Source organism: Gastrolobium bilobum, unplaced genomic scaffold, assembly GCF_033153095.1.
Source record: "Gastrolobium bilobum isolate Gb01-03AN ecotype WA unplaced genomic scaffold, APGP_CSIRO_Gbil_v1 utg7479, whole genome shotgun sequence".
Taxonomy (NCBI): domain Eukaryota; kingdom Viridiplantae; phylum Streptophyta; class Magnoliopsida; order Fabales; family Fabaceae; genus Gastrolobium; species Gastrolobium bilobum.
In genome coordinates this window covers 146,067-156,120 of record NW_026895985.1, presented here as the reverse complement: position 1 = coordinate 156,120, position 10,054 = coordinate 146,067, and the positions used below count along the sequence as shown (strand labels likewise).

At 35.7% G+C, this 10,054-nt stretch overlaps 1 protein-coding gene across 3 annotated transcripts; it reads left to right on the top strand.

The window, feature by feature from the left end:
• The first annotated feature begins 531 nt into the window (after positions 1-531).
• LOC133297122 (conserved oligomeric Golgi complex subunit 1) lies at positions 532-8,206 on the top strand. 3 transcript variants are annotated; one of them, XM_061496189.1, is made up of 7 exons: positions 532-1,287; positions 1,621-3,114; positions 4,322-4,516; positions 5,417-5,694; positions 6,142-6,228; positions 6,562-6,736; positions 7,457-8,206. In XM_061496189.1, exons 1-7 carry the CDS (start codon positions 604-606, stop codon positions 7,619-7,621), a joined length of 3,078 nt encoding a protein of 1,025 aa, XP_061352173.1. In that variant the 5' UTR covers positions 532-603; the 3' UTR covers positions 7,622-8,206. The 3 variants fall into 3 exon arrangements, with proteins under 3 accessions (XP_061352173.1, XP_061352174.1, XP_061352172.1); XM_061496190.1 differs by having other exon boundaries at positions 6,142-6,321; positions 6,562-6,636; positions 7,468-8,206; XM_061496188.1 differs by having other exon boundaries at positions 6,142-6,321.
• The last annotated feature ends 1,848 nt before the right edge of the window (positions 8,207-10,054 follow it).

Below are 10,054 nucleotides of genomic sequence, written 5' to 3'. Positions count from 1 at the left end.
TATATAATAAATGGAGAAATTGAAAATGCTCAGGAGTGGAAATTGGAAATGTCCACACTACCCGAGTTGAATCAGATACAATTTGAAGGGTTTTGTAGGTTCCTTGATCGGAGTTTTCACATTAAATATGGAAAATCATAACCATACAAAGGTAGAAATAAATATAAAGTATTAAATATGAGGAATCATAATCATACAAAGATGAAAATAAATATAACTGTTGGATCAACATATTGATCTAATATTTTAGTTAAATGTTTTTTACAAGCCAGGACCCAGTATTTTTTTCATAAACTTGATCTATTTAAGTCAAAATCAAACATAACCTAGCTTATTTATACCCAAACATATACAATACAATGTAATGTCTAAATTAATTCAACTCAAATCTGACCAAAAAGTCTTCAACTATTTCTCCTTTGAGGAAAACGACGCCGTTTGCATTTTCGTCCTTGAAGGAACTTGATCCCCTTATTTTCTCCCTTTGCCAAGTAACCCTTCCTCTAATTTTCCACTCTTCTTCCTCCACCATCCTCCGCCATCACTCTTCGCCGGAGCCATCAATGTCTATTTAATAAACCCCAAACACCACCGCCACCAACCATGAGAGTATCATCCCCCGTCGCGGCGTCGACGCCACACGCCGACGACCACCGAATTTCCACCGTAGGCTACCGCGACGCCGAGTCCCTCTTCCGCTCCAAGCCCATCGCTGAGATCCGAAACACCGAGGCCGCAACACGGAAGCAGATCGAGGACAAGAAGGAGGAGCTCCGGCAGCTTGTCGGCAACCGCTACCGCGACCTGATCGACTCCGCCGACTCCATCGTCCACATGAAGGCTTCCTGTAAATCCATCTCCGCCAACATCGCCGCCGTCCACGGCCGCATTCGCTCCCTCTCCCTCTCTCAATCACATTCACAAACCAAACTCCATTCCCAGTCCCGAGCCTGGACCTACGGTGTGGCGTGCCGCGTGAAGTACCTCGTGGACACGCCGGAGAACATCTGGGGCTGCCTCGACGAAGGAATGTTCCTCGAGGCCGCATCGCGCTACGTGCGTGCCAAGCACGCACATCACCGCTTGTTCCTCGATTCCGATGACCAGAAGAACAAGATCTTGTCGAATTTCCCGTTGCTTCAGCACCAGTGGCAGATTGTCGAGAGCTTCAGGGCACAGATCTCCCAGCGAAGCCGCGATCGCTTGCTGGATCGTGGCCTTGCCATTGCTGCTTACTCCGATGCCTTGGCTGCGGTGGCTGTTATAGACGAGCTCGAGCCAAAGCAGGTAATTGGTTTTTTTAAGTGTGAATTGAGAATTTGGGTTTGGGATTGGGCGTGAGAGTGAGAGTGAATGTGTAATCGCTTTGATTGTGTGGATTTATGTAATTTAAGATGTGGTTAGGTGCTTAGTTCTTAGTTTGATGTGTTTAAACTGATTTATTGATGAAAAACCGATTGGTGGAGAGTTGTTTTGTGTGTGTATTCAGTATTGGGTTGGAGATTGAGTGTAAGGGAGTGTGTCATTGCTTATAGTTTGTAGATTTATGCGATTTGAGATGTGGTTAGTTGCTTAATTCTTCATTTGGCGGGTTTAAACTGATTTGATGATGAAAAACAGGTGTTGGGCTTGTTTCTGGAATCAAGGAAGTCATGGATATCACAAGTTTTGGGTAATGCTGGTGCTGGTGATGCTTCCTCTTTGGTGGTTTCGGTCTTGTGTGATGTGTTGGGTATAATTCAGGTCAGTGTGGGTCAGGTGGGTGAGTTGTTTTTGCATGTGTTGAATGATATGCCTCTTTTCTATAAAGTCATTCTGGGATCTCCTCCGGCATCCCAATTGTTTGGTGGGATTCCCAGTCCCGATGAGGAAGTTAGGCTTTGGAAGTCATTTAGAGATGGACTGGAGTCAATCATGGTAATGCTTGATAAACGTTACATTGCTGATACTTGTTTTACGTGGTTAAGGGAATGCGTAAACAAGATAAGTGGAAGAAATTTGATTGACGGCATTGCCAGTGGCCAGGATCTTGCTTCTGCTGAGAAATCAATAAGGGAGACAATGGAAAGTAAACAAGTTCTGGAAGGGAGTCTAGAATGGCTCAAGAGTGTTTTTGGATCTGAGATTGAATTGCCTTGGAGTAGGATTCGGGAACTCGTTTTGGAAGATGATTCAGATCTTTGGGATGAGATATTTGAAGATGCTTTTCTTGCCAGGATGAAAGCAATCATTGACTTGAGATTTAGGGAGCTAACTGGAGCTGTTGATGTGGTGAGCTCAATTTCTTCTGTAGGTGACTCTTTTGCCAAGCAGAATGATGTTCAGGGGTACTTGAACAGACATTCTATGGCTGGTGGTGTTTGGTTTCTAGAATCCAATGCCAGAAAAACTGGAGTTGCTTCTGGGTTTAAAGTACAGCCTGAAGAGAACGAATTTCAGACTTGTCTTAATGCCTATTTTGGCCCTGAAGTAAGTCGAATTAGGGATGCAGTTGATGTTTCTTGTCAGAGCATCCTTGAGGATCTTTTAAGTTTCTTAGAATCTCCAAAGGCCTCTAAAAGATTGAAGGTTCTGGCACCATATCTGCAAAGTAAATGTTACGAAAGTGTGTCTGCTATATTGATGGCACTTAAAAAAGAGCTTGATTCTTTATATGGCTCGATGGAAAATGGTGAGAAGGAGGTGCCAACAACTGTCTCTGTTGAAAAATCTCTTTTCATTGGACGATTATTGTTTGCATTCCAAAACCATTCTAAACATATACCCTTGATACTTGGTTCTCCCAGATTTTGGGCCAATGGAAATGCATCGGCTGTTGGGAAATTACCATCTCTGGTGAAACAATCTCAGTTTGGATCTGATTCTGCTGTCTGTGATAGTCCGGGAAGACAGACAAGCCTTGGCTCTAAAAGACAAAATTCGTCCGCCGCGTCTGCTTTGCTTGGAGTGAGAGAAGGTTCAAGCCATGAATTGGAAGAACTGAATAGGACTATAGGGGATCTTTGCATTAGAGCTTACAACTTGTGGATATTATGGCTGTCGGATGAACTTTCGGCAATTGTCTCTATGGATCTTAAACAAGATGATGCCTTATCTTTAAGCACACCTTGGAGGGTAAGTGACTTTTGCCTTTTTTTTCCCCTGTTCGTTTTCATTGTTTTTCCATGTTTGTGATGGCTTAAACTTGTTTTTTCTTATGGTTATATCTTATTAGTCTTCCACTGCTCAGCCTTTAATTTTTGGAGAACCTTTATACTTGTTTTTTCCTTTTGAAGATCTTTTTCAATAAAAAGAAGTTTGTTAGATGAGAAAAAAACAAAGCAGGAAAGCATGGTAAAGAGGATAAGCTATTCTTTAGTAAAATTAAAACAGAAAATACTAGAGATCAATAAATTTAAGCTCCTGTCTATTTGTATATCAGTAGAAGGGAAAGCCCCTTAACAGACAGTGGGTCAAAACTCAACTTTTTCTTGACTCCCGTTTGAACAATTATAGCACTGTATACCATGTGATCATAGTCTGATCTGATAAATGTTCTATTGAAACAGAAATGTTAGCAGATATTGGAAATGTGATTTGTTCTATGGATCTTGTGAAAATTTGAAAACTTGAAAGGATCTTAAATTTTCAATGACATATCAAGAAACAACAAATAAACAATTCGTACCAGTCTCACAAAGTTATTGGAGGCTTGGAGCTAACATCCCGTAGGAAGCACTATACCACAATCCATAAATGTGCTGTTTTTGTGGAGCAAATTGCCCAAAAGTCTTGCAAAAGAGACCATATGTTAGCATAAGATCAAGCCTGAGGATGATAACAAAAAATTGAGCGAGTCTCATCCAAATATTTCAGGCCAGCATTGTGAATTTTGTTTGAAATTAGTTGAGAATAATTGCCTTATTTATATGAGATTATCTTCAATTAGTTTACTTCAAGATCCATATTCTTGAAAATTGACTGTTTTTTGTGTTTTCCACTACCATTGGCTTAGTCCTGCCAGGAATGGGTTGACAAGTCTGTGATGGTGAGGTTTTTTCACCTCAATTTTGATGAATCAGTTGTATCCAGTTTGCCAAGTTTTCTGTCGTTTCGACGTTTCATTACTATGGAAATCTCGTGGCCCTTAACTATGGAACCAGCTTATCTTTTGTTTGCCTTTATAAGGTGTAATAGATGTAATCAACCTCTCAAGTATTGCTGTCTTAGTTAGATATTATCATTATTATTTCTCTTAGTGGGAACTTTGTTGGTGATATGCCAACCAAGAATTTATGGCCTTTAATCCAGAAGCTTGCTCATAATTTTTTTGTTTGAACAGGGCTGGGAGGATATCATAGTCAAGCAAGATCAGTCTGATGAGAACCAATCTGAGATGAAAATATCGCTTCCATCTATGCCTTCTCTGTATATCATCTCATTTCTATTTAGAGCTTGTGAAGAAGTTCATCGAGTTGGAGGTCATGTACTTGACAAGAAGATTTTGCATAAACTTGCATCAAGGCTATTGGAAAAGGTAGGTTTTCTGTGGATGTGTTAGTCACTGACTCACTTGATCTTTGAGTGCACCAAAGTGACACTTTTTTTCCATCTTTCCTTTTGGTTACATATTTTTTTGTTTATAGAAAATGAAATTTCACTGAAGATTAAAGGAGTATATGATGATGAGGATAATATATTATATCTTCAAAATTATAGAATACAAAAAATACAAAACAACGATATGTGAACTAAGAATGCTGTAAGGCTACCCAATCTCTCTGAAATTTATCCTTCTGCTTACATGACTATTGTCTTTTGACCTTTGCTGATTTCTGAGGTATTGTCACAGAAAATTGATATCTTATCTGAGTGTCTTTAGTCTTTGTTAAATCCCTAGTAGAGTGGTAGTTGGTATTCTTGGATTCGCACTGAATTAATTCATTATCAAAATTCATAGTTACATGGAGTTGTTACCCATGGCACTAAGGATATCAGGGAAACAGAAACAATCATACTATCCCCAAGCCCACCCCACTCTAATCAAGTTATTGAAACACTAGAATGATTGGATTATTGGTGATTGGCCCAATACCCAAAGAGAAATGAAAAATAGAAAGATTCAGTTTTAAAGAGTATTTAGACACCTTTGATATGCTAAATCCTTTTAATTGTACCAATTATGTAGGTATACTATGAAAATGAGTACCAACAAAATATTGCTCAATCAAATTGTCACCGCCTCATTGTGAAGATATATTAAACAATGGTCAATGATGTGTCATTTGGCCTAGCTGCCTTTCCATCCTGAAATGCTCAATATTCTAGAACAATTTTCTAGGATGTGGCTTGTCAAGTTACCATGTATTACCGTGTAAATGACTGTGCTTGCCTGCTTGTACATTGATATCTAAAATGACTGTATTTTATTATACAGGTAATTGGAATCTTTGAGGACTTCCTTTCCACTGAAGAGGGCAGTGCTCATAAAGTGTCAGAAAAAGGAGTTTTGCAGGTTTTGTTAGATGTCAAATTTGCCACCGATGTTCTCTCTGGTGGTGATTCAAATGTGGTTGGGGAATTATCTAGTAACCCAAAGGCAAAGTTACATGTCAGAAGGAAGCAGGACCGAAGTTTGACGTCAGCCATTAGAGAACGTTCAGATCAGTTGTTAAATCGTTTTTCTCAGAGGCTGGATCCCATAGACTGGCTTACGTAAGTTTCTCATTCTTCCATTCAAGGTTTTTCTTTGTTTCTTAGATATAATAATAGTACTTTGGAAGAAACATAGGGAGTGTAATCCATCAACAAATGGCTTATGTAATAATTGCACCTGCAAGTAAATATCTTGATTAGGTAAAATTAGAAGAAAAGGAAAAGTGCTCTCTAAATCACAGAACTTCCATAGGGCATTAATCAAAGAAATGAGGCCTCAAGGATGTGCACTGATTGTGAATTTCAAAGATGCTGTGTTTCATTTCAAGCAAGAACTGTAATTTAATGCATGCACATGCAGAACATATCCATATAACATACTTCGGCCCAGAATTTTTTCAAAATCCATGGTTGTAGTTTGTCCTTCTAGTGATTTATGTACTGCCATTTCAAGACTTCTCTCGGTTGATCTGGTAATGATTTCTTATATAAATTAATATGTTGAAGGTACGAGCCATATCTCTGGGAGAATGAGAGGCAGTCGTACCTACGACATGCTGTCCTTTTTGGTTTCTTTGTGCAACTTAACCGGATGTACACAGATACTGTTCAGAAACTGCCTACTAATTCGGAATCCAATATTCTGAGGTGTTCTACAGTTCCCCGGTTTAAATACCTCCCCATCAGGTCAGTCTGATCTTGTATCGTATTTATGCTTTATCCATAATTCCATAATGCACAGCCCTGTGCTTCTCTCTCTTACCACCATTGCATGTATTTAATTTAAATTAACTTAAATCCAATGGTTTATTCGATGGCTATTTTCATGTAAGTTTTGCCAACAAACCGATTAGTGTTCTGAAACTAATAATTAATACTCTTAAAATGTCATTTCTTATTCACAAACTTCCATCTTGTTAAATCCAGTGCTCCAGCATTGTCCTCTAGAGGGACTAAGAAGTCCTTTACTCCATCCTCAAATGAAATCTCTTCAAGAAGTTCGTGGAACTCTCTTACAAATGGAGAACTTTCTCGGAAGATAAATTTGGATGACAGCTCAGGTCTGGGGGTGGCAGCACCATTACTGAAGTCTTTCATGCAAGTAAGTCCATATCAAATTTTGGTACTATTTCAGTATTTCTTAACTAATTGCTGTCCCGTGCTGGACATTGTCATATTCTTTTGATAAGAAATTATAAAGGTCGATAATCCAGAACTTTATGCATTCGCATGCATACACATTGAACTCTATACATTTGTGCATCCATACATATGTGTTCTGTTCTTTATAAAGGTAAGTTGTCTTTATACATTCTGGGGCAACTGTTTTATGAAATCTCAATCCATACGCCAAATGAATATTATAAGTCCAGCATTGCTCAAACTCTAAAGAATTCATCGGTTATTTTATTTGGAATGCACAACTGCAGTATTCAAAAGAACAAATGTTGAGTTGTTTCAAATTCCTACACCGCATAAAATTTTATTTCCTGGTACTTGTATCTTCCGCTACTCTAGCCTAGAAGAGGTTATACATTCAATTATACACCACCCTACTAGCACCTATTTGCGGTAACATAATTTGGTACTAACTAAAGTGAATATGATGTAGAAATAATAAAAATACTAAAGATATGGAAAACCACCTACAAACTGCCATACGAGTCATTAGTGGTTTGCAATTACATTGAAGTTGCTTTTCATCTTTTAAATTCTGGAATTTTTGTTTGACTTGATTGGTTTTAATAATTAATTTTCATACAAAACATTTCATTGGTACAGTTTTGTAGGTACTTGATAATATTTTTTGTTTTTCTTCTAGGTTGGAAGCAGGTTTGGGGAGAGTACTTTTAAACTGGGGTCCATGCTAACTGATGGACAAGTTGGCATTTTTAAGGATAGATCAATGTCCACATTTGGAGATATTCTGCCTGCTCAGGCAGCTGGTCTTCTTTCATCTTTTACAGCTCCGAGATCAGATTCGTGATGACCCAGTGATTGAAAGGGCACCCCAGTCGCTCTTTTGCAAAGTCTCGTTATCATAGTGTGGTATCTCATAAAACCATCCCAACCCTCTACCTGTCATACATGTGCTCAATTCTAATTAGAGAAACATTAGAATCATATATGGCAGCTCCAAATATTCAAAATATCTGAAGCAAATGGAGCAATAAACTCCGAGATGAGGATTCTTTATGTTGATTGCCCTTGTTAACACCGTTTCATCATTTGGCTTGGAAACGGTTGTGAACTGTGATAAATGCCCAAAATGTAAGGCAGAGGGAACTTAGCGACAGATTGAAGAGCGAAAATAGTTTTGATGGAAGGTTAATGTTCGCCTGTCATTTGGTTCAAGGAAGCTGAAATGGGTTCTTGATAATGTCAGAGTTGAGAGCAGTTATAGTTCTTGGCTCCTGTACTACGTGGTTATAATTTTTGGTCTGTGTCTATAGTGGTTGCATAAATTCAATCAAATTATCTTCTGTAAATTTTTATTTTATTTTATTTTTTAAAAAAGGTTCTGATTACAACGTAACTTTGTATTTTAAGATCTGCATTAATTGAACTAAATTCAAAAGATAAGTGATAGTTTATGGCTTTTTTTTTTTTTTTTTGGTATTATTCATTTTGATAAAAGTATAACCTAACGTTAAATACAGCTTAACATCAATGCGATATATGGGTCAAATTTATGAATTTTTTTTTTTTTTTTTGGCAATTGAATCTTTAATCATATGGTGATTTAGAAAAAATGATAGAAAGTAGTCTTAAAATATTTAAAATTATTTTGTTTTATAAAAATATTGCTAAAACCCCTACTTAGAAGTGAAACTTTAGTACTTTCATGGTAGGTATTTTTTTATTAATAATAGGAATAAGTGAAACTCATGTGAAATTAACATAAAAAATGAGTAGAATAAATACAAGTAATATTTTTTTGCCAACTTTAATAAGTGATATAATCTTATTTAATTTTTTTTGTTAACGGAAGGGCGATACTTCGGATGAATGCATTTAATCCAATGGACTTTTTTTTTTTTTTTTTTTTGAATCAATTCAATGAATTTAATTCATAAAGATAAGTGGTAGTTTATGTATTTTCGTTTTTGTATTATTCTTTTTGGTAATTTATGAAAGACTTTTTTTGGCAATTTAATATTTGAGGGAAGTTATATTTATAATCTCATTTCGTTTATAATCTCTTACAATTAAATTTTAATTATTGATTTTTATCAATTTAATAATTATAATTTATTAAGTTATATTTATTAATTAATTATTAATTTTTAATAAATTATAACTTTATTAAAAATAAAAATAAGTGGAATTCTTGTAAAATTAACCAGAGTCCAGAAGAATGGATGTAATAATGTAATTAGATGAGTTGTTTTTTTCAACTTTATGAAATGATATGATTGGGTCTTTATAAAATCCTGAAAACATTTTCCTTGGTCAGCAGAGATTAATTTTTCGCTGTCCAGGGCGAGACTTCCAATGAATGCGTTCAATTGAATCAATTCAACGAAAGAAATGGAGACATTGGACTCATCCTCGGAAACGGCGAGCTTCTTTTCTTTTCTTTTTCTTTATTTTGTAAAAACGGCGAGCTTCTTCAATCTCACCTAACACAAGTGACAAGACCTGTAAGTTTTTATATCCACAGGTGTTAAACAAGTTATGATAGGATCAACGCGCCACAACATGAATATTCCTCCAAAAAAAATAAAAATATTGTGTTCGTTAGTTAATACTTAATATGAATTCAATCTTTATTTTTTTTATTTTTGGTCAATTATTATTTGGACTCATAATTTGTATATTATTCGTATCGTATTAAATTGCAAAAAATTCATGTTGTATTCGTGTTGAAAATTCTGACACAAATATTAATGTGTATTCTACCTTATCGACTCGTTTTGATATCTCTATTTATATATGAATGGATTAATAAAACTTTATATAAATTATTTCACTTAAAAGAAGATTTATAATGAAGTGATTTATGGTGTTTAAATAGTGTAATAAAAATTATTTTAAATGTGTAATTAGCTAAAAAGAGTATTTCATTAATGATTCAGATTATGCAAAATAATAGTACAGAATTTTTTGCTCCTTAATTTATACATCTAAATCAATTCATAAGAGAATTAAAGTTTTTCTTTATCAAGAAAAGGTGATGGTGCATATTTTTGAAAAGTCTAACACAAACACACATTAAAGAAAAGAAAATATCATCAATCACGTAGATCAAATAATACGATTGTTTTAATTTAATCAGTAATTTCAAATTTAAAATGCATAACAATAAACCTCCCGGTTGTGAAATTAAAAAAAAAACAAATGTTTTTGAAGGGGATTAAAATCGTTTTATAAAAGAATTAATACATGACGGTGTTTATATATATATATATATATATAT